The 25654-nt window shown below is 47.7% G+C and overlaps 1 protein-coding gene across 3 annotated transcripts in view; it reads right to left on the bottom strand.

Moving 5' to 3' along the window:
• Positions 1-25654, bottom strand: part of AREL1 (apoptosis resistant E3 ubiquitin protein ligase 1) — a 1423594-nt gene that overhangs the window by 112727 nt on the left and 1285213 nt on the right. For all 3 annotated transcript variants that reach the window (XM_069637637.1, XM_069637638.1, XM_069637636.1), the window contains 2 exons: positions 15246-15335; positions 5492-5667 (listed from right to left, as the gene is read on the bottom strand). In XM_069637637.1, the coding sequence (XP_069493738.1) occupies positions 5492-5667; positions 15246-15335 (266 nt within the window). The remainder of the gene's footprint in view (positions 1-5491; positions 5668-15245; positions 15336-25654) is intronic.

The raw sequence follows: 25654 nt of genomic DNA on the forward strand, positions 1-25654 counted from the left end.
CAAGGTTCCCATAACTACTGTATATGACTACTTTTGGGAATGGTTTCATCACACAGGTGCTTTTGTTTTAGATCTGCTACGCATACTTCAAGACTCTCACATGGGTCAGGAGCAAGATCCAGCTCAATGTGGCAAGCCATTGCCAAAAGGTTGTGACTGAATGGGGGAGGGAAGGGTATTTTCGGTGTAACTCCTCCCAAGCCCAGCCTCACGTAGCGGATAGTGGTTCTTGTCACTCGTGGTCACTCTACCGTTTGAACCAAGGGTCAGGCAGGGGACTTTGTCACAGGCCAACCTCTGTATCTGTGCCATTGATGTGGGCTTTGTTATGGATCTGGGTTGTATACAGTCAGCACACTGGTTTATTTGGCACCATTGATGCCGTTCATGCACGCTACACTAGCGCCCATTCCAAGATGGCACCTTGCATGGCACGTTCAGTATGTGCCAGGGCTTAATCCTGTGCACTATAATTCTCAACTTCTGGATTATGTTGCAGGATGCTCTGTTTCTCCCCCTCCCTGAAGTTTTGTTTCAGGCTATTTTTCACCTTGTACACTGTCCTATGCGCCTTCTCAGCTCTTTCTGCTCAGCCCCCGCTCTTCCTGGTATACAGTGCTGGTCTCTGCTCTGCTCCAACTTCCCCTAGTGTGCTGCACTGGACTCTGCCTCATTTCCTGCATCTGCTGGTATGCATTGCTGTCTGCACATTCAGCCCCTGCTTCTAAATTTAAGCTGTATGTGCCAGCACCTCTGCCCCTGCTCCTCAGTGTCTCCTTACTCTCCAAGACTGCCACACAGTCTACTTAAAATGCTAGTGGTGTGGGTGCGTCTCTGTATTGTGTACATCATTCCTGACTTGATAGAACAAGACTTTCCTGAACAACAAATCTGCAATCTGGAAATCTGAGACGGGGGTTTTCTCCCTCATATTAGGGTCTCACTCTCAGCGACCCCTGACACAATAGTTGTTACATCCATGCTGGTGACATAGTGGCTTACAGAAAAGATTGTACATAAATCCTCTCGCTGCAATGATCCAGTTGTATGCAGGTGAGACTGACAGCTGACAGGCTTACGTGACAGCTCATCACGAAAAAGTCAAGGAAACCAGTCAATGGTAAATCAAAAATACTCAGAAACCTGCACCAGCAGTGCCGGATGAAAGGTTTGGTCCAGTAGAGCAATTTATTGGTTTGCTTATCTAATGTTTTAAAGAATGGAGCCTGAATCATGTAGGGGACATAATAGGCCGTGGGCCATTCTCTTTTCTGGAAATTGCAATTTTGCTCATTAAAGAGATGAAACTTGGCTCAGATACCTCTCAAATATGTGATTGCTCTCCAGCCTTTTGCCTGTTGTATTAGTAGGACCCCCTAAAATGTGTTGAATGTGTATGCCAAGGTAAAATAATGACTGTTTACTATCTCAGGAAAATAGCGCAAAGATATTTACGCTAATGTACTGCCTGTTAGTCCAGCATATAGGATAAAACCAGCTTCACCACTGTTTATGCAAAACCCTACCCCTAGCCCCAAAGCGTCTTCCATATCCTGTAATATACGTGGAGCATTTGTAATTCACATATGGCAAGAGATACACTGCATATAATATTGCATGAACGATATGCTAGATAGTAATGCCCCATCAATAACATTTTCTCCAAAGTATTCGGCGTAGGGGCAGGCATGGCTGTGTGTCAGAAACAAATTGATTTCCTATACACACTGATTTATAGTGCATCAGTCTATTTTTTGTTTTCTTTAAGAGCAGTGGGGCAGCTGAGTTGTGTGTGTATGTTAGTATGTGTGCTGTGTGGAAGTAGGTCTGTTGATTAAACCATTTCTGCTCCAACTACTTAGTTCAGATATTTGTGCTCGAATTTCTGCTGAAAATAAAATCGATATGGTAAGTTAGGGTTAGGCAATATTGGTGAGGTGTGGGCATGTAGAGCCAGTGGGGGCTCTCCCCCAGCTTTCTATTAAATATATTTCAAGCAAAAAATGTAAACTAAAACGGTAAGAGCAACAAAAAAAAAAAAGAACAATAGACATACACCCTCAACATCCTTGGCAACGGCCACTGCTGCCTCCTGTTTCTACTCGACCTCTCAGCCGCTTTTCACACAGTAGACCACCAGGCGATTATGGACACCCTACATCGGCGCACGGGGATCAGCAACCTTGTCCTATGCTGGTTCAAGTCCTATGTCGCTAACCGCAAGCAGTTTATTCAGATGGACTCCTCTAGATCGCCAATGCTACCCATCACCTGTGGAGTTCTGCAGGGTTCCATCCTCTCCCCAGTGATCTTCAATCTATACATGGAGTCGCTGGGAGCCCTCCTAGCCTCACACCAATATGCCAACGACACACTGCTATACCTCAAGATCCACTCCATCAAGGAAATTCATAGGCTCAAAACCTGCCTCTCGCTGATCCAGGCTTGGATGTCCAGTGCATGCTTGAAGATCAACACCTCCAAGACAGAATTCCTACTCCTCACCAACAACACTGAAACCCAGACATACAGACCTTGCAATCAACCATGAACTCTGAGGGCTTCACACCCAAGTTCACCTAATGTGCCAAGTTCCTCGGGTTCCACATTGACAAACCTCTCCTTCAAGAACCACATAAGCTAAGAAAACTCAGACAGCTTGGTATCCGCTCTCCCTCCTACGAAAAGTCAAGCCCTTACTCTCTCTGGACAGCTTTATATCCACCATTCAATCACTGGTCCTATCCCACCTCGGATGCACTCAAAGGCCTCCCGTCATCCTCCCTTGTGCCCCTGAGAAGTATCACCCCATAGAAGTATCATACATGCCACTGCACGACTCATTAATGGTCTACACAGATACGACCACACCACCCCGGCTCTCACCGACCTTCACTGGCTCCCACTGCATGCACGAATCACCTTCAGGTTTTGCTGCATCATCTATAAGGCAGTCGCCCTCAAGTCACCCAGCTACCTCACAGAGAAACTCTGCATCTCTGGCAGACAGTGCACCACCAGAAGCCAGGACACTTGCAGATTTGAAATCCGCTGCTGCAAAAAGGAAAGGACCAGAAAACAAGCCTTCTCTGCCTATGCCCCAGGACTATGGAACCTCCTCCCTGTCGGCATCAGACTCGCCCCCCACGCTCCTACAATTCAGAAAATAACTCAAGACCCACTTTTTCAAGGAGTCTCTCCTACTCAACACCTAGGCCATCACGTTGCCCCTTGCGTCACCTGACTCGCTACAGGACCCCCGCCCATCACCTCCCTGGCACCCGGTACAGCTGTACCTTTCCTCTGTCCCCCTCTGTATCCCACCCCCTGCTGTATATCTATTCTGTTACCACTGAAAAGTGATCCGTTATGCATCTGTAATGTTGTACACTTCTGTAAAGCACTCTGTTATGTATCTATATTGGTGCATGCCTCTGTAAAGTGCTCAGTTGCTTCTCAAAGCTAGGTCTGCCCTAAATAAATACCATAATAATAACGAATCAGGTGTATTTGTCCCTTTTCTCCAAGGGGGAGCCTCTACCTTTGAGGCTAGGGAATTGAGCCCGCTCTGTAAAACCCTCCCTAGTGGTCTGGGAATGCTGGACCTCACTGGGAGAGACTCCCCCTTAGGGGACTAGGACTCCTGTTCCCATGAGAAACTCCCTAGGCTGCACACCATAGTAGCATATGTGGGAATGCCTGCTGTGAAGAAGAATGTGATCCCTGTATATTTGCCTTAAGGCAATGCTAAAACAAACCAATTTGGACAAGGAAAAGAAGATGTCGCTTTAAGGAGAAACACACATTTAACTGAGACGACTGGAGTAAGGAGGGAGAGAGAGTGTCGTATGCAGGGGAAGCCCGCTGACGTGATAAGTGCCGAGCCCAGCAACGTTCCCCTGCATATATGGAGGTTCTGGGGAGAATAGGAAAATCGGGAGGCCCACCGGGCAAAGATTATATGAAGAGAGGAACTCAACCCAGCCATAAGGATGAGATATTCACTAACAAATGGTTTAACTGGAAGTGTGGAAAACAGATACAGAGAATAACAAGCAACCCTGTATGGAAAATAGTTAAAGAATGGAAACAAATACCATGGAAGGAAGGGAAATTACCCTATGAGTTTAAAGGTGAAGAAAGGAGAAAGACTGGCATACAATCCTGTAATGAGGGATGTGAGATAAGACTATCAAGTGAACAAGAGAGAGACCCAGGAAAGGGGGATTAGCAAATTCGATCAAGTTCAACCCAAGCTACGAAAGCTTGGGTTAAAAGACTGAAAGATCTACAAGTGTTGACAAGACTGTGGGAAAATATCTCAAGGAGAATATTCACAAGTGTATCAGTAAAGAGACGATAAGACCCAAGAGCATTGTGGAAGAGCTACAACAGCTTATCAAGGAGCTACCCAGAGACTATTCCAGAACATTGTATAAGGAAACATATGTAGTGAAAGAGAGACTTTTAAAATACCGGTATTACTCAAGTTGACCGCAGATGATTTGCCCAAGGTCGATTTGACCGTATATAGGGAGTTTCTTTTTACCACAATCATATGTGGGGGTGGGTTTGGGTTAATAAATAATATAGGAGGCTTTGGAGGGGGCTGCAAGGGGTTTCCTTCCGCATATGTTTGCGGTCAAAACGTCAAAAAGAATTGTCAGATCGACCACAGGCAAATAGATTCAGCCAAACAACCCCAATCCAAAATACCAGAAGATAAAAGACGACCAGGGAAAGAAAGACATTCTCTTGGCCTCGTTTGAGTTGGTTATATTAGTGGTAGGGTCAGGTAGGGTTAGGTTTGGATTGAGGACATTTTACTTTGGGATTTCCTGACAATTGACAAGTAGGGTAATTCCTCTAGCTGTAGGGAAAGATAGACGGTATTAATTTAATTTCAATAAAAACAAGTCAGAACGTCCTCAACGTGTCCGACCCCTTCTTCCAACCCTCTACAGACCACATCCCTTATTTCTGCTTTTCCATCTACCTAGCGACTCATTATGTAAATCCCACATTTCAAAATTGTCCCTTCCCCTATTCTTCAGAAACAGCGAATGATTTCACTTTTGAAATCCCTTCTAAATCAATTGTATTTGCACTCTAAGTGTAACAAGGCTGAATTACTTATTTTGCAGAGGGTGAGCTTCAAAGGACAGCGGTTGAAGAGAGTAAAGCCTGCTTGAATGCGTTGTTGGGAGTGGTTGATAGAAGGATCAGCAGAGGGAACACAAGTTTTCCCATTACACACACACACACACACACACAACCCCACATTTAACATAATGCAAAATCCATTTTACATCCATGGCCTCTGTTTTTTTGCCTACACTGGCCTATAGTCTTGCCCTGCTTTACTCTGTTCAGAATGAAGTGACCTGAGGGATCAAAACGGTGGGTAACTTTGGCCAGCACTCTCTAAGAATCTTCTAACTGTGCTCCACTGGCTTTGAGCCATAGTTACTGCAGTAAGGATGGTACTCACCACGTGTGTGCCATTGGCAGTGAGCTGTGAGTGGGAGATGCAATGATCTGGAAAGATGGACATAGGGCTGCAAACCCCCCAGGAGGCAGTTGAGACGATCCTGTCGTGAACTGTAGCAGTCGAGCAAGTTCCTCTTGTGTAAAACTGGAGACTACAGTCCAGAACCAGGTCATTATCTGCAAGAAAATAAAGGCCGCCATTGGTCAGAGAGATAATAAATCCAACAGTCAGACGTTAAAAAAGGGAGGATATGCAGGGACGTCATTTCACCAAAATGCCAGGAGTAGCGGAAGTGACATCACACGACCGTTGACCCCGGATGACATCACAGGAAGTGACCCCCACCCCAAAGTGATATCACCGGAAGCGATGGAACACAACCTTTCACCCATTGACAAAACAGGAAGTGACATCACATAGCATCGTACACTACGAAAAATATGGTTGTGATATCACCATAATGTGATGTACATTTCAAACAAGAATGGATCGCCATATGTATTGTTAAGATCAGTGTGTATAGCCCCATATTACCAAATTACTGTGAATGCAAGCAGACGTCCATGACCAAATGATAATGATGTGTTATTATATAGCACTTACGCTTAGGCGCTTTATATAGAAAAAATATGCACCCAATATCACCCAACCTGTGTTGGTACTCATTTATCGACCTCAGAATGATGACAGGCTGAGTTGAGGCGTTTAAGAACATACTAAATCAGTGACTCACCCCCTGAAGTGTGCCTGAAATAAACCTTTAATGAGTCTATCAATTATTGTATAGAATTCCAGAAAGACACATTATTCAGGATTGGTGCACCGACAATGATCTTTGCCTTAATGCCAGTAAAACGGAGATCCTTCTCACTGGGACCCCTGCTTCCGCTTTCCCTCTCTCACTCTGGCCGCTCTCGTTGGCCCCTCTACCATCACCTTCCGGTGAGGCAAAAAACCTTAGTGTCATTATCGACTCCACTCTCTCCTTCTCTCCTCACATCACTGACCTTGCCAAAAAGGCCCACTTCCAACTTCACCTCCTCAGAGGCAAACTATCTTTTCTCACCTTCCCCAGAAGCACACTGTCTCCAGAGCCATGGTTCCCTCCAAGCTAGACTACTGCAACAGCCTCTTTCTCAATCTGCCTACCTCTACTCTTCGCCCCCTACAACAAATCCAGAACAGGACTGCAAGACTTATCCTTGGCCTCAAGCCCAGGGACCATATCTCGCCAGCCCTGATATCACTCCACTGGCTCCTAGTGGCTGCAAGAATCAAGTTCAAGACCCTCTGCATCATCCACAATGATTTCTGGGGCCAGGGTCCGCACAACATCCAACTCTCCCTTCCGAAATGCCTTCCTTCTAGAGCCCATCGCTCAGCTACCTCCAACTTTCTGACGGTCAGACACTTCTCCAGACAGAGAGTGGGGGTAGCTCTCTCTCCTCTGCAGGTGCTTCCCTCTGGAATGGCCTCACTGCCCCTCTCAGACTAGAGTCGGACTACCTGAAGTTCCAGAAGCAGCTCAAGTTCCTTCTCTTCTCCTCTGCCTTCTTTCTCTCTTTCGCTCCCTTGCTAACTTACCTGCCTGCTGCACTGACTGGTTGCTTGGCTCCCTCAGATTCTCACTGGGTACCAGGCTCCTCCACAACCAGGCTTCCTTACACGCCATCCTTGTCTACTGAACACTTAGGGGCTGTAGCTGCACTTACTCATGCTGCCCTGATCGCACTTCCCCCATCCTCTCTCTTGCATTTTCCCCTCTCCTTCCCCCTGCACTTTACGTTGTCGCACTTGCACTGAATGACAGAATGCCTAGTAGGATTGTTTGTCTTGTCCTCCCTATTTCTTCCCTCCCTTGCCTTGTGGCGCCTAGAAACACTTGTGTACAGGCGTGTTATAAATGCCATGTCATATCATATCAAGGTGTAGGGCTTGGTGCAGGTGAATAGGTGTGGCATATATATGCGCAATATGCAAGCATCCGTCCAGTAATCACTGTGAGTAGGACGTACTCCACTGCAAGAGCGTGAATTCTCACTGTAGCGTTGGACCTGCAAGTCGCTACGGTGTAAGGGCAACTTTAACGGAAGTTAATGTTGGAAGTATTGACAAGTGCGGACACGCCTTTCCCTATATTCAGTACGTGCGTGGAGTCACTGCACATGTACACATCTGGCAGGGTATGTGCAGAAATATCTCCTGTCACTGTTAGTTGCACTGTTAGGGCACTGTGAACGCACACAATGCAGCATAGTGGGGAATGTGGATGCCCTGCCAGATTAGCCAGGCACTTGCCCACATCACAGGCCTTGCCATGGCCCAACCTGTGGCACATTTCCGTTAGATACAATGTATCTGTGTCTGCATCAATGCCTGGGGTGATTGGGGTGTGTTGAAGGTGCCGTCACATGATGTGTTATATTTGCATTTGTAGTTATGGGGTCCATAGTCTTAGGCTCACCATACCATCACACCTGACGAGTTAGGCTCAAGGACATGCCCTTTCTATAGCTGCGATCACACAGGACTTGCCTTAACAGCACTGTGCGAATAGCCTAGGCATGCCTCACAGTTCATCTGGTTACTGACAAACACTACTCAATGAACGAGTGTACATGTCTGAGGTTTCAGGGCCACTTGTGGCCAGGAATGACGGGTGTTAGCCTTTGGTAGGCCCAAACTGACATTTGGCACTTGTGGCTTATGTCATGTCCATCGTTTCATGAATGGGAGTGCCACAAGCATATTTACTATACCTCTAATGCAAGATTGCGGCGGCCTGGGATCCACAGTTGCAAACGTGTGCTTGTGTCTGTTGCATGTGTCAATGGCATGCTTCAGCCACATGTCAGTGATATGTGTCTCTTGCTGTGTGCATTGCTTCATGTATCCCTTTCTCCCCTCTTGCAGCTTATATAGATGGTTCAAATCTTAACATCTAGTAAATACAAATCACGTGACCTCACACACGTATCATGTGACTTGCAGAATCTACACCATTCTGGGTGAGTGCTTTGATACTCACCCAAAATGGAGGTCAAGGTGCTGAAGTGTAACGCACTAGATGTGGCAGAGTAGATTAGAGGGAGTAACCAGCAGGTACAGTGTTTACTCACAGTCCCCGCCACTCGGTCAAAGTAGTCGGGAGAATTAGCAGCTCAGACAGATTGTCCGCCCACGGAGGAAGCAGCCGAACACTAACGCGGCTCACGTGCACCAGCCGGGCGCATCTCACGCTCCGTGTTGCATGTGGCACGTCCGCGCGAGGTAGGCTTTATACCTGAATTGTTTTCTAAGTTCGCTACTTAGCATATCTAAATACTGGAGTTCAGCGGGACCATAACTTAGACCCATATTATTTCTAATAGGAACCGTCTCATCCACAAGGAGCCCATTATCACAGCTCTGGCGACACGAATTACAGTGCAACATTGAGAACTGATTCATCCGTGCCTACGGAGGTCGCTTTCTCGTTTCTAAGGGGATCGTAGTCCCACAGGTATGCCTATCTATTCTTATGTTTACAAGTCACCAGAGACACGCTTATGGCTAATCTAAAACACACTAATTGAGACTCGGGTATCTCATTACAGACAGGGCAGTCCAAGGGAATCTGCAGATATCATTTCGGAGCAGATTAAAAGAATACTATGAGTGAGTATTTTTGGAATGGTTGAACATGACACTTGAATCTATGTAACTAGGAGTTTGGAGTGGGACCCAGCGCATACTTTTGCGCCTATTCCCACACAAACTCCGATGATGACTGTACTAGGTGATACTATCGAAGGTAGTAATACAATGATGTCTTCTCACAGGGTCCTTTTGTGAAGAAGGAAACTGCAGTCAAGAACACCTAAGTGGCGGATCTCGCCCTAAAACTCGCTCCCAGTAAAGGCTGATGAACAGAACAGCATCTCTTTGATTTATTTATGATGATGAATGTATATTGATAGACACAAATTGTTTTTGTTTCAAACAAAAGTTTCTTACAAAGTTTGTAGTTGGGAAACCCTAATGAATGTATTGCTCTGGATATTCCATTACCTGAGAAGGGCCAGATTGGCCCGAAACGCGTAGTAGCTAGATAGATTGGTATAGAACAACATTACCTGTCTGTTGATTTGGAGATCCACATACACACATATATGTTTAGAAGTGTTGGAAAATGAAATTATTTGTTTATTTATGAATACAAACTTTTATGTTTGGTACTTTTCATGAGAAATTGAATGAAATGTTTATGTAAGTATTCCCACAGTTGAGGAATTCTGTATACATATGTTATTTGGTGAAATTAAAAGAGTCTTGCATAAAGACCGACACTTACCTGGAAGTGACACATATGCTTGATTATTCATTAAGTATTGAACAATTCAAAAGTATTTGTTGCGAATGTATGTTCATGACCTACTTTGTTTAATTAAAATACTGAACTAGGTAGTTCTTTGTGTGTGCCCCTAGTTATACCCTGTTATTTCAGGGCATCTTTTGCACATTTTCATTGCCAGTGACCCCAGGATGCTGCCCGTGTCATACGTGAAGGTGTGTCAGATCTGCAAAATCTGGCCACAGGATGCACAGATGGAGGAGGATAGCAGAGGTGGAGGTGTCAAAAGTGCCAAACCAGATAGAGCAAGTGGAGGCACAGGAGTAGTAGCACACAGCATGTGCAGGGCCGTGGAGCCCCCAACGTACTACTGTAGCTGTTTGCTGTGGTTCATGGGCTGCCTCCTACTCCACCTACCCCCACCCATCATTCCTGTGTCCCACACACCCAGTCAGCTGCATGAGGTCATCTCCCCTTCCGGGACTGTCTCGCACCTTGTTCCCCTCTGAGCCCTGTCTCTCTTCCGGATGTTGGGCCTACAAAAGTGCGCAGGGAGTGATCCCCTCCTTTCGCACTGCATGGAACACATCCTGGTATCTTGAAATCTGCAAGAGAGGGGCCCACTCTGTACACTGTGCCACCTGGGTCATCAATGCTGGATGCAGGCCGCCCACATAAGGAGGCAACTGTGGCTGTCCCAGCTTCCGCTGCCACTGCACCTTCAGGGGACCAGCCTGATGTCACCAGGGTGCAGGTCCCAACACCTTGAGGTGGCAATGAGGACTTTTACAAATAGTTGCTGGGGTTCCAGCAGGCCACCAATGAGGCCATCAGGGTTGGCTTGCAGGAGCTGGCAACGGGGTAAGGGAAGCAGGGCAGAGACATGCAGAGGCAATGAGGGAGGAAGGGGTCACAGGGAGGAGATTGCAGGGGTCAGTGGGAAGTTGTCTGAGGTGAAACTGGCTGTCTGTGGCATCCAGCAACAATTGTCCATGCAACAGACAGTTCGGGCTGGGCTGCTACCTTCGGTGGCGGCAGCTGCTGACTGATTTGCACATGGCTGGTCCCCTTTTGCAATGGCGCGGACGGGCTAAGAAACGGTGGTGTGGAAGGTTGCCCATAGCAATTGCCAGTGGTTTAGATTCATTTGAAACCTTCCACCCATCACTTTTGTGGTCAGTTTGTTTCTCCTAGTGAGAGGGGGTATGCCCAGACGTGGGTCCCTTGCTCGCTGCGCCACAGGGAACCAGGCTGCACCTCACTGAGGAGGTCCATCAAGGCCGAAACATGTCTGGGGTTGCTTGGTTTTCTGTGCAGATGGGACCTGGCCTAGCAGTTCGGCCTGGGCTGCTACATTCGGTGGCGGCAGCTGCTGACTGATTTGCACATGGCTGGTCCCCTTTTGCAATGGCGCAGACGGGCTAAAAAACGGTGGTGTGGAAGGTTGCCCAGAGCAATTGCCAGTGGTTTAGATTCATTTGAAACCTTCCACCCATCATTTTTGTGGTCAACATGCAACAGACAGTCCCTTCACCTTACACGTCCTCTGCGCTCTCGCTCCCTTTGACACTTCCTATGGCCAGGAGGAACCAGCGGACACACACAGCGGGCGCTTCAGATGTTTAATTTAATTTTCCCATGAAGTGTCATTAATGTCCTTCGCGCCTAGATCCCTGGCATGACGGTGTGGCATTGCACCCGATTGTCTATCCACACCTATATCAGGAGACTAGTCCTGTGACCGAGACAGTGGCCCTCATTACAAGTTTGCCGGTCCAGAAAAAAGTGCCAGTATTTCCATATACCAGCACTTTTCCTGACCAGCAAACTATAAGTTTGCCAGTGGGGGTTACCTGATTTACCTGCAGCCAACAGCTGGAGGTAAATCAGGCCCCACCGGCAAGAAATAGTCAGTATTACTGACACTGGTATTACCGGTGATGGTAATACTGGCAATCCCCTGCATGGAGTCCTATGGGAATCCATGGAATGGGGATTTAACAGTATTTCCGCTGCGTGTCATATGCCGGTAATTCCAGGATATCAGACGGTGGGAGCGGTAATACCGCTTGCCGGTATCCCGGCGGAATTACCGGCAGGATATTGCTAAACATGTAATGACCCCCAGCGTGTCAACTCCATTAGAGATGTGCACATCAGGTCATGCAGCTGTGGCCAGTGTCATTCACAGACATGGTGCAGATTGGCATCTGATTCAGTCAATTTATTTTGTCCCCATCATCTTGCATCGCAAATGCATTGCTTGAGAGAGTGTGCATTGCCCCTACACATTTCTATGATCATGGCGTCTACCACTGCTAAAGCAGGGTGGATCATGCTGAGTTATCTGAACAAGTGAAAGTGAGAAACCCAAAACCTATGAGAAACCTGAACAAGTAAATGGTGGAAAACAGGAAGTCTAAAATATAACTAAAACCAAATGCAAAGAAACCAGAGATCTTTGAGAGGCCTGAACAAGTAAATGCTTAGCAACCATGGATCGTTAGGAGAACAGAAGGTCAAGGAGATATTTGAACTAGTGAATGCTGAGAAACTGGAGGCCATTGAGCGGCCTAATCCATTGTGACTTGTAATGCAGAAAACAAGGAGAAACCTGGACATTGAATGTTGAGGAACCCGACAAACCTGTCTGAGAAACAAGTGGTTTAGGAGGGACCTAAACTTTGAACCATAGGTCTAGAAGAAGACAATTAGGAACGCTGAGACTCACAAGGTCTGAAAGAGACATAATCCTTGAACATTGGTGAACCATGGGGCCTGGGAAAGGCCTGGTGAATGTTTATTAAAAACATGATGTCTAGGAAAGACCGTAGTTGTGAATACTAAGAAACCCTAGGTCTTGACAGACCGGTCCTGAATGCTAAAGGAGCAAGACATTTTGAGGAGACCTATCTGATAGAGTGACATACAAAACATTGGGAGAGACCAAACACTACAGCAACAGAAAACAAGAGGGTGAAGCCTGAAATCCAGAGGCATGCAAAAGTTCCAGAAGCACATCATGAAAGCAGAAGACAGAAAAAGGATTGACACTATGTGCAACCCTGGAAGAACTTTCCCAAAAGAGATTCCTTTTTGTGTGTTGTAGAGTAGGCATGGACATTTCAGAATAGATTTTGTGGATTCTTATGTTGGCCAAGAGTTGGAGAATTATTATTTTAGCTTAGGGTTAGCCAGGAGGCTAAGGTACCTGTTAACACTAGGTTTTGGAGCTTTATATTGCTCACTATTTTGGAAATGAATTTATAGAATAGGGCATCACTGGGGGGACAAGGACTCTTAAGAATAGGTTACGAACTTTATGATTTGAAGAAACATCGGTGGAGGAATATCCCACTTTAATTTGTTCCATCCTTGACAATGTTTTCAATAGGAACCTACAGCTTCCTTTAACTACTTATAGGGATACAAAATAAATCCAATTAGATAAATCGCAACCAGCTGGAGTCACACAAATAATTGCTCAAACTTTCCTAAAGTCAAAGTAACTGAAGGGGTAGGCACAAAGGTGGTTGTCCTAGATGTGGATACCTGCACTGTTGGAGTTTGTGGACGCTGTGGATCTGGATGGGGAGGACAGTGTGCCAGATAAGGAATGCACTTTATAATAGTCTTGAAACACTCATAGCTGGAGCCATGGTGAAGTTATGAAACCTTTCAAAAAGTGACTGAGCATGTTGGAGAAGAAATTGGAACCATGGGGATGGGCAGATGGGTGGATGGCCTTTGGGAAATCGCAGCACATGTCAGTGAGTCATACAGCATTGTAATACAGGTATGTTTGAAGAGGTGTACAAGTAGTTCCAGGTGCCCACAGTATCAAAGTTAAGAATCTCTTTGGAGAAAGCAAAAAACCTAAATCTTCACTGCCTTCATTGTTTCTTGTGGTAAAACCAAATCAAAAAGGCACTAATTCAGGAGAGTGTGTTAGAGTGCCAAGCAAGCCCTAGGATTGGAGCCAATGATATGCTGAAGTTGAATACTAATTGTATTGGCTATGGGCTCTTGAACCAGTATCGGGGGTTCTTGTCTCATATTTGGATAGGATCTAGACTTACTGAAATGTGGATCAGTTGGCCTCAACGAATCTCTTTGCACTCCCATGTTGCAAAAAATGAAGACTTAAACGCTGTGAGGAGCTGCTCGCGTGGACCTTTGAGGAAGGGTGCAGCCTGAATGCACTGTGGGATTTGTCATTGGCATATGGGTCTCCTTAATGTTAGGCCTAGGCACCTCAAATTCTCTCAGGCTGGACTTAGAGAGTGGTGTATAGATTCTAAGGAATCTTCAGGGGAAGGCCGGGAAATCCCAGCAAAGCCCACTAGTCATTTAGCCACAACAGGAGGCTGAACCACAAAGTCGGCATTAGGGAAGCAAAACACTTGGTCAAAACCTGTTTTTAGATACTGAAAGCAACCCAGAAAGAACACCGGATTTAGGTCCAACAGGAACCACAGTGTCTCCCCTGGGATGTGTGTGCATATTTGGAATGAAAGAGTCCGTCACTCTTACACAATCAGATTAAACAAATCACTGGGTCGGGAAGCCTGTGAAAATATGGTGTTTTACTTATCTGGTTATTACTATCCACGAAAGTCTAGAAATCTAGTGATGCAGAGCAACAGAAGATAGACAGATGTTAGAGAGCAGATGTCTTCCACTGTGCCATGTGATCAAAGAGAAAGCTTATCACACAAAGAGCACAGAGGCAAGGGGTACTCTAGTCCTAGGACCTACAAGCATAGTTCTAACTGGGCATCAGAAGCTAAGCCGAGATAGTAAACCCCCAAATAACAATTTTGTAGTACCAAGTGTGGCAAGCTTGACGTGTAGCCCAACCCATCAGGGCAGAGAAAAAGACTGGCGGCCAGTGTCATAGGCATTTTGGAGGGAGGCACTTGTCCTGCGCATGCAGCATAGCATTATTTTATTCATACAACACAATAGAGGGTTCCAGTCCTACCCCCATTTCAGGAACAACATCACAAACGTACGAAGGACAGTGAAAGGGACAAAGGAGTAATAGAGCTAGTATAAACTGAGACCAACCAAAGGAGACCTCAAAAGATAAATTGGTAGAAAAAATGTTTTTCGCATCAGTGTTCATCCAATGTCCAACAAACTCATTCTGCCCTGTGCATGAGAACCCATTTCCTCATACTCCATTAAAACTTCTTCAGAACTATAAGCAGCCAACATTCTTCACCAGAAATAAAATAAGCATTCATTTATTTGAGAATCATGTTGCTGCATGCCAGATTTCTTCTGTTATACCAGCTCCACAATGCCCACTCTCCACCATTATAACTCTACTGAGTAACCCTTTACACACTAGTTACACTGAGCCAAACAATCTCTACCAACAGCAGTGCTTACATCACTATTTATTTTGCCACTTACCTTCTCTCTAAAGTGCCATGATCCACCAACAACAATGACATGTGCCTTGAAATCGGAGATGTTGATGTCCCCTGTACCACACATGAGCAGCTGAAAGAGATGACAGAGAACATCAGAAACAGTCTCCACCAATATGGGGGTAAGCAGGCTTTCCACCAGATCTCGTGCATCTCTCAACCTCTTCATTCACCTGGACAGTCCTTTATACCTTCCCTTCCTACTCAATAAAGTGCAACTCTGGTAGTCTCTCCTCATCTGCTCTCAGCTTCCCTTCTATCGAAAAATTCCTGATTTCCTACTTCACCTCTTTACCAACTGTCCCCTTCTCTATAATCCCTTGACTTCCTGAGGTAGGTCTTCCCTCTCTGCAGTTACCTTCTTCCAATCCTTGGCATGACTTTCCCCTTTCGTCACCTCCTCTCCACCACTCACCCCTACTCTTCTGGCTGTTAACTCCTTCATCCCTATATGACAATGGGGGTCATTATAAGTTTGCCGGTCTGGGAAAATTCCTGGTAATTTCGTGACCAGCAATTTTCCTACAACTACAAGGTGTGCAAACTAGATGTTTGCTGGTGGGGTTGACTGATTTACCCGCAGCCAAGAGTCAAGAGCAAGAGGTAAATCAGGCCCCTAATGGCAAAAAACTGGCAGTATTTCCGACACTGATATTACCGGTGCCTGAAATACCAGCAATCCCCTCCATATCCTGTAAATTCCAGGATATCAGGCGGTGGAAACGGTAGGCCAGTTTGGCGGTATCCAGCCAGTATAACTGGCAGAATACCAGCAAACATGCAATGAGGGCCAATGTCTACTCTTCTTTGCCTGCGCCTCCATCACTTCTTTCCATCTTCCTTGGTGTTACCTCCTTCCTCCCTGTGATGACTACTACTTGCTTCCGCCTCCACTCCTTCACATCTATCCATTTTCTTTGTTGTTGCCTTCTTTCATATTGAGTTTTTTTCACCCCGCTCCTCTGATCTTCAACTACTTTGATATTATCTCTCCTTCATTATTATTTCCTCCTTCTCTCCATTCCACCCTTCCTCCTGCACTACCTCCTTCACCTACTCCTGCTGTGCCACCTTACAAATGTCTCAAACGTCCTCTGCCACCTCCTGTATTCCTCCTAAGTCTTTACTGCACCATTCAGCAATCTCCAACTCATTAAACCTCTAAACATTCCTCTTGTGAGTTTTGCCTTTCCATACATAAGTGGGCCCACTCACTGAAATTTTGATTGAGCTACTGAGTTTAGCTGTTTTCCTGAATTGTCAGAAGGCACAGCTTGGTTCACTCGGTTGGCAGCCCATTTGCTGGTTGGTTGTAATTGTGGTTCATGCTTGTGTGCGGCTCCATGGACCAAACCTATATCAGGCTGGTCCACTTTCTTGAAAAGTTGTTGGTGTACTATGCCCATGCTCTCAAGCTCCAGCATAGACTGAGCGTTATTTTTTGGTTCTGTGCAGGGACCATGCGCCATGCATCTCCCAATCTGTGGGAGCCTACATGAGTGGAACCTTTTGTGCCAGTCCCTCTTAGCAAATCAGTCACTAAAATGTGCAGCAGGTTTTGAGCAGGTACAAACTCCTCTGTGGCAGGGTCCTAGAATGCCAGAATTATCAACACACTCTCTCTCTCTCTCTCTCTCTCTCTCTCTCTCTCTCGCTCCAAAGTTTTGGGCACTGCTTTGAGCAGTGGTCTTATTGACTAATCTACAGTTGCAGACATTTTGGGAAATAGACGCTCGCTAGTGGTTGTAGCATTTACCATAACACTACAGCTGCATACATTCTGGTGCAGTTTAGGGCTGTCTTGGGAGTGGGGTATATCCTCTTAAATCAATGGTGCGATCTCTGCCAGATTTTACATTGTTTTAATGTATTTATGTTGTATTTATTGAGCACTAGATGCCAAAGCGCTGTACAAGTCATCACATAACAGTACAAAAAATAAATACAATATCTGTACAACAGAAAAGCTAAAGACGATGAGCTTTAAGAGCAGAACTTAAAAGAGGATAGGTGGAGATAGAACGAAGAGATAGGGGAAAAGCGTTCCAATGCTGTTAGGCAGAAACCTGTGCAGTTCCCTTAGGGACCTCTGCAAAAAGTTTAAGTCTACAGGAGTTAGCAGTAAACCCAATTGGTAGCAGTCTGCACCACCCAGATTTACCTGGTAGCTGTGGCTGAGCAATCAGATTTCTCTCAAAAAGAGTTAGGCAGTATATAGAGTATACACAATAGGGCTAAAAATACATTAGCACAAGAAAACACTGACCAGAGCTTTTGTATAAAAGTATATGTTTAGTTTAGTTTAGTTTATTATTTGTAATGCGCTCCAGACCCGAGGGTATTCAGGCGCAAGGCATAAGGATATTCAAAGCTTGGTTACAACATGTGAAATACATTTGTGTGCAGGTGCCGATTGGTTACATGTGGGCACAATAAAGTTACGATATATACAGGCAGGTACATTGAAGGCATGCATATTTTACAAAGTAGTTGGTGCGGTTGGTGCATGCAGTGTGGAGAGAGGTGCCGGGCAAAGTCAGCAAGGTATATGCCTAAATGTCGGCATCTTTGAGCCAGCTAGTGATGCTCTGGCGGAACTTGTGATAGGTTTGATCGATTCTTAGAGGGGATGGTAACAAGCTCCATAGGAGTGCTGCCTTGACCCGGAAGCTGCTGCTAATATATAATTATTTATTTAAAAACACACTTGTAAAAATACACTGGCACTAATTTGTCAAACAAGTTCAAACACAGTAATTAGAAGTATATACACCTCCCTAATTAATTATTTGACAAGTCTAGGTTAAGACACCACTTATTTAGCAAAACATAGGTGAGCGCATAACCATAGATGGCACTCCAATAATTTGTTTTAAAAAGGGAGGGAAAAGGCAGAATAGGAAAAACACACGGTACCAACACTTTTAAGAAACCACAGCAAGTCAAGAAAGGCAGGGTCTACTGTAGAGCAAAAAGTTCATAGGCCAGGCCCACTCTTGGAGAGAGCAAGGCGGAATGTGCCCAAGATCACACAGTGGAAATGCACTCAAAGTATTTGCAGAAAAGTCAAAAGAGGTTGGATCAAGTTAGAAAGGTAATGTTAACAGGTCCGAGGTCACCCCAGGATAGAGTCAAGGATTTACGGGACACCTTGGACAGTCAGTTGCAAGGGAGACCAGGCGGGACACAGCACCTGAAATGGTAAGAAAGCTCCAGCGGGGGCAGTTGTACCTAGCAGCGGGTGCAAGTCGGAGCATCGTCCAGCAGCGGAGTTTGCCGGTTAAAAGGTACTACCCTTTTATTCGCGGTAGTGGTGAAGTGTGGCTATCCGGCCGCCGGTGTGCTTGGCACGGGCGATTCGACCACAAGACGATCCAGGGAGGCGAAAAAGGCGAACTGGTTGGTCCCACCAGCTCAAGGGGAAGAAGACTCTCCTAGAAGAAGATCTCCTCTGTCGTCGGGAAAGTTCGTACAGCAGGGCTCTACTGGTGGTGTCGTCGTTGTAGATGGCTCAGCTTCTCCCCTCTTCGGATTCTTTAGGTCTTGTGGCGACTTCTGAAGTTCCAGTCCCCCAAAGCCCTGCTTTTATGCAGCAAAACCCCCATTCATCAGCCTAGCTGTCACTCAAACATGCTAAGTGGTGAGCCAGGCGGCTCACCACTGGGCCAATCACACAAGAGTGCAACTTGAGTTGCCAAGGCAACTCAGTCCAGGGTGCCTAATCCCCCTATCACACATCCTGTTGAACCCAGACAGAGTGGCACCATTTGGAGGGCTTCCGTGAAGAAGCCCGCCAAAAAGTGGAACAAAGGGCGCAACTTGGGTTAGAGTTTCAGAGGCGAACACAAACGCCATTTTAAAACCGAGTCCTGGCAAAAAGACCCAACCGGGGAATAAATGTTAAATAACCCGGCGGTATCTTTAACATTGCACCAAAAAGTGGTGCGTTTAAAATGAATGGGAAAATCCCATAGGAAATATTCCGGTGGAATATTTCGGGTGGTAACCACTGCCACCAGCCAGAAACTCTACAAGGGGGGACTGGACAGTGCCCCCTTGTAAAACAGACCCAGGGGCAATCGAATTACCCCTACCAGTACTTCCACAATATGATGGTTTGTACTGGTTCTGTTCACAATTTAAGACTAGCAAAGCCAATGGTGACTTTACATGCCCTGGGAGACAGTAGTCAGTCCCAGGGTATGGAGTCTATATGTTTGGGGGTCACTATGACACCCCTGTGTTACTGCACCGAGGGTGCTGTGTAACACACTTACCAAAACACATGAAGCCCTATGGCGTAAAAGACCCCATAGCCCATAAAACACATTACATAGTCAAAGGACATTCTCAAATCATGCCTAAGAGTGGGAGAAAAAGAGTCTCACTCTTAGCAGGAGAAAAAATTAAACCCCCAAAAATCCAGCAAAGCTGCTGGGGGATTCAATAGGTTTGGGAAATTAGCATTAACAGAGAATTCTCCCTAAAAAATGCAAAGGAGAAAGTAACATAAAGGAACAAAATCGAGACTGAGCACATGGGGGCGAGGAACAGTTAGAAGAAAAAGAGATTGAGAATGAAGAGAACATGAAGGGATATAAAAGGAAACATAGGAAGATATATGAGGAGGAGAAAGATTATAAAAAGTTTTCAAAACCATACAAAGAAAATTACATTTAGGACAAGAGTGAAAGGAAAGTCAACCAAGAGAGGATAGTGACTGACAAACAAAATTATGAGGCGAAAGAGAACATAAAAGATGAATAGAAGAGATAAAGATCGATTTAAGAGGAGCCAGGCGCGAGGCAGGAAGGCCACAGAGAAAAATTAAGCGTTTGCCAGCAGTAAACGTAAGAAACAGCCTTGCCTTCCAAATGTTACAGAGGTGGACCTGGCACACGCTTGAAAGTAAAGAAATATATTCAGAAAAGAAAGCTCAGAGTCTAAATAAAAGCCCAAATTATGGGCAATAGAAGAAGTAGAAAGCAAAGAAGGAAAAGGGATAGTGGTAGCAGGAAAGAAATGTACTCCCGTTTTGGAGGAAGCAAGAACAAGAGAGCGATGAGACATCTACGAAATAATAGCCAAGAGGCAGGATGACAAGGTGTCATGAATAACAGAAGTAAACGAGGAAAAATATACAAAAACATGTTGCGCGTCATCAGCATAAAAATGGTGAGAAAACCGAAAAGAAGAAATAATAGAAGCATAGAGAGAAAAAAGAAGAGGTCCCAGGACAGACCCTTGGGGAACACCATGTTGAAGAGGGACAGTAATAGAATTATCAGTCCAGGAAACCAAAAAACTGTGATTGGATAGATAAGAAGGAAACCAAGAGAGAACAGTACCAGAAAGCCCAAAGGAGGAACAAGATGAAACAAGCAAAGCATGATCAACGGTATCAAACGCAGCAAATAAATCGAGTAAGAATAACAGAGAAGGGTTCCAAGATGGCTGCGCACTGCTGAGGACGTCGCTGCCTGGGCTCCCGACCCGTCAAAGCCTGAAACACTGCCCGCAGCATCATTAGCCCTCCCCGCCACCTCAGGCGTGCAGAGCGGGTCCTCGGGAGCGGGGAGAGACAACTAGGGTCCGGCGGCGACCCCTGGGGAGGCAGAGCGGGTGGCGGCGTGGGAGCTGTGCAGCTCCGCCGTGGAGAACCCAGCCTGTGTCCGTGCGGCACCGAGGCCGGGCACGGAGAGTGCTTCAGGAGATCGCCGCGAAGTGGTCCTGCAGGAAGGAGACACAGCGGGCCCTGGTCCAGGGGGCGCTGCCTGGTTTGCGCGCCCCTCCGACGCCCGAGAAGCAGGCTGTGCACTCTGCCCCAACTCGCCGGGGTGGAGAGGCGATTGGTGAGCGCAGCATCGGCCGCATTAGGAACGGAGAAGGTACGGAGGGCGCCCCAGCGGGGGGTAGGAAGGAGGCGTGTGGCGCTGGTGGTTTTCCCTGCACGCCGGGCGCCCCCCTGGAGTGGAGGTAACACGCAGCAATTTTTTCACTCCTCAACTGGCTAACGCTATAGGGGAACTTTTTTGCCCTCCCATGAGTCAGAAGCAGCCAGCACGCTCTAGCCCAAAGCACACCTTTCGCTGCGGCAGCTACGAACATTTTAAGGAGGATAATTTAACGGCTCCCTGCTGCACCCATCTCAGTGCGAGCGGCGTAGCCCCTGGGAGAGATTGCTCGGGGTGAGCGCCGCTGAGGGGTGGGGACCGGCCTGTCTCCCCGGGGAAGTGCTTTGAACAACCTGAGTGGCCCTGGACAAGGTCTGAAGATCGGGGGACCACTTGGTTGGCGGGACAGAGTTGATGGCTCTGGGTGTTTCCTGGGGTGCTAGTCGCGCTACAGAGGGAGGAAGCACCTTGGGCATCATCAATAGTGCACCCCAGCATATACGGGGGGCCGCCCACCCGCGTGCACCCACGGGGGGGGAGCATATTCACTGGTGTTCCAGAACTAAGCGAGAGTGAGGTGTAGGTCATCTGGACGGGGGGGAGGGTGCCCGGGCCCCCCTGATTAGTGTCCTTTTAGCGCCCACGCTCTCTGTGGGCCCCCGCGGAAGAGGGTCGGTCACCCCTCCCCGCCGGAAGGCACTTCATGGTGTACTAGTCTTTCTTCAATTCAGCATTTGGCGCCCCAAAGCCCCCCCCCCCCCCCTCTTGGAGACGTCCAGAAACAAGGCCAAAGACATTTTAGCTCCAGGGAAAGGCCCCAGGAAAGAGATGGATGGCTCCCTCACAAAAATTTGGGCAAACAATTCTGAGACCCCAGAGGCCCACGGAGTGGGACACGCTTCTGAGGATAATGAGGCGCCACCCTCCCGGGATGACCAGGATAGGCCAGTCTCTCAGGCAATGCTCTCGCAATTCATGGGTGAACTGGTGGAAAAAAATCACAGCAGCTGGGCAGAAACAGATGGACAAGCTGTGAGAAGATCTAGCAGAAGGCCTAAGAGAAATTAAAAGGGACATCAACAAGGTGGAAGAAAGAGTGGATATTAACGAGCGAGCCATCCAGGAGTTGACAGAGGATGCGAGGAAGGTCGACAATCTGCTGGAAACCCTGGCTGCAGCTACACAAAACCTGGAGCTCCAGGCTGAAGATTTGGAGAATCGGTCAAGAAGGGCGAACATCAGAGTTGGAGCCCTACCCGAGGACATTACGGATCACTGAAAGGGATATTTACAGCTCTTCTAGATTCAGAATCGGACCCAGAGATGCAATCCGACAGAGTTGATTGCATTGGTCGCAAAGAGATTCACTTGTGGGGTTCCCCAAAGGGAAAAGATCTCCAAAAGGTCTTCCTGAGCCAACTTCCACTCGTGAGAGACTGTGCTCTGCCTGCTAAGAGCGTCCGCCGCCGCATTCTCCTCTCCGGCCAGATGAACCGCCGAGAGTGATATTCCCTGCTGGGTTGCCCAGAACGAGAGCTGCATCACCTCTCTGCACAACGGGAGTGACCCCACCCCCCCTTTTTTGTTGAGGTAATGCATGGCCACTATATTGTCTGTCATGATCAGGACACTTCCCCCGCACAGACGGCAGAAATGCCTTCAGGGCCAGCCTGATGGCCCTCAGCTCTAGCAGGTTGATGTGGAGTTTGGACTCCGACGTAGACCAACGACTGCTGGCGGTCAAATCTTCGGCATGAGCTCCCCATCCTGTGAGGGAAGCATCCGTTACAACCGTCACCTCCGGCCACGGTTGCCAATGCGGCTCCCCCTTCATCAGGTTCCCCTCATTGGCCCACCACAGCAGATCCTGTGAGACCGAGAGTGGAATCTGAACGGGATCCGACATCTTGCCTGAGAATTGTGACCACTGCATCTTGAGGACCCATTGCAGGGATCTCATCCTCAGTTTGGCCTCTGGCACCAGAGAAATGCAGGATGCAATGAGGCCGAGCAACCTTAAGAATTCAAAAGCCGACAGACTCTGGGCATGTTGAAACTTGTCCACCATCTGCACAATGTGACAAGCCCTCACCTTGGGAGGCAAGCACTTCCCCAAGGACGTGTCCAACACAGCCCCGATGTACTGGAGCTGTTGGGAAGGTGTCAGATGCGACTTCTTGAAATTGAGGGAGAAGCCCAGTTTGTGGAGGGAGCGGCAGGTGAGACCGAGACCGAGATGATCCATCACTTGTTCGGGAGAACACGCACGGATCAGCCAGTCGTCCAGGTAGCGGTAGATGTGAATCCCCCCTCGCCTGAGATACGCTGCCACCACCACCATTAGCTTGGTGAAGACCCTCGGACGGAGGTCAAATCGAATGGCAGGACCCGAAACAAAGTGCGAGTCGCCAGCCGCAAACCTCAGGTACTTCTGTGCTTTGGATGAATCGGAAAATTAAAATAAGCATCCTGTAGGTCCAGAGACACCAACCAATCCTCAAGTTGAAGGGCCTAGAGGACTTGAGAAAGAATGACCATCTTGAACTTGTCCTTCCTGAGACGTTTGTTCAACCAACGCAAGTCCAAGAAGGGTCTCAATCCCCCGTCTTTCTTTGGAATCAAAAAATATGGGTAATACCATCCCTTGTTCCACTCCGCTCCAGGAACCAGTTCTATAGCGCCTTTCTCCAGCATGGTCAAGGAGTGGATCGGGAAGCTTCATAGAGAGATTCCCCGGTGGATTGTCGTGAGGCCGCTTTAGGAAGGGAAGGCAGTAGCCGTGGGCTATTGTATCCAGAACCCACGCACCCGAAGTAATAGCTCACCATTCTTCGAGATGCTGAGACAGTCTGCCCCCAACCAGCGAACAATGGGACATGGCCTCATGCTCGTTTTCGAGTGGCTGCGGCAGCGCCTGAAGGCAAAGATGCAGCTGCCTTAGCGGCTTTGGCACCCCTATTTCCCCGACCACCACGGGTACTTTTCCGCTGACCCCTTTGACTGGCAGGAGGCGTAGTAACGAAAAGAACCTCCCCTCCGCTGCTGTCCCCTAGAACGAAAAGGCGGAGGTTGACGCACAGCAACCTCTCAAGGCTCTTGTCAGCCTTGCTACCAAACAAATGTGCGCCATCAAAGGGCATGTTCAAAAGACAGGCCTGCACATTCGGAGCAAAAACTGACTTCCGCAACCACGCAAATCTGCATATGATGGTGCTCGCAGCCATGGACCAGCTAACATTGTCGGCTGTGTCCAAACCCGACTGAAGGGATTCACACATGGCATCCTTGCCATCCTGCCCGAGAGCAAGGGATCCATCCCTTTCTTCCCCTTCAGTAATATGCTCAGCCGCTAGAGAAACACAATTCCACAGAGTGTGTGAAAATCTTGCTAGGGCACATGTGGAGTTGGCTGACTTCATCACCATACTCCCCGCAGAAAACACCTTGCATGCCCAGCCGTCGAAGCGTTTGTCATCCCCATCAGGAGGGATGGTAGGGTACGCCGCCTGCCTCGAGGTGGCCGTAGCTGCCTGAACCACCAAACTCTCGGGAGTGGGGTGAGGTGAAAGGGAGTTGGGGTCGCTACCGGAAGGGCAGTATTTTTTAGTTAACTATTTGTTAACTGCTGGTAGAGATTCCGGTGTCTGCCAAGCAGCCGCCACCCTTTTCTGCAACATCAAATGAAAAGGTAACACCGGGTCAGAGGACGGACCTTGATCCAAAATATCTGTTAAGTTATCCTGAACAAAAGCTTCAGGAGGACTGGACCAGCCAAGATACTCAATGACCCTAGCCATCAGTCTCCTGTAGGACGACTCAGCATGAGCCCCAGGCTCAGGCCTGGCAAATTCCACCTCAGGAGAAGTGTCCAAGCCACTGGCATCATGAAGAGATTGCCTCAACTCTTCCAATTGACTCTTCCCCAGAAAAGACAGGAGCCCCATCAGGCTCAACAGGGTCAAAATCGAAGTCTGACCTCTCCTCCTCCTCCTCATAGATGTCATCCAGAGGGAGGTAAACGTCCTACCTCGGGACAGAAGAGGGTCTGAAGTCCTTAACAGACCTCACAGACTTGGAAGTAGCCTTCCTTGGAGGATCCACAGTAGCAGGGATCTCCATCAGTAAATTCCGGAAGGCGTTGAGGGCGCCGAAGGCTTCAGCGTTGAGAGCACGGACGGCTTCAGCGTTGATGTCGATAATGGCACCGATGGCGCCGAGGGCTGGTGCGAAGACAAAGCTTTGACATCCGTATCCGACGGACACAGCGCCGACAGAGTCAGCGCCAACCTCGAGCCCTTACCAGGTTTATGCGGTCTCGCTGGGGACGAGGACCGAGACCTCGAAGCACGTCTCTTGCGACCATCCTGAGCCTTGTCTGAGCAGGAATTCGAAGGTTCCCGATGAGTCGCGCCGAGGACCCGAGCCCAAAGGCGTGCGGAGCCACGGATCGAGACTGTTCCTTGCCGGCTTCTTCCGAAGCTGCGGACGGAACTGTGCC

Source organism: Ambystoma mexicanum, chromosome 14 (genome assembly GCF_040938575.1).
Source record: "Ambystoma mexicanum isolate Mex_15411 chromosome 14, UKY_AmexF1_1, whole genome shotgun sequence".
Lineage (NCBI taxonomy): Eukaryota > Metazoa > Chordata > Amphibia > Caudata > Ambystomatidae > Ambystoma > Ambystoma mexicanum.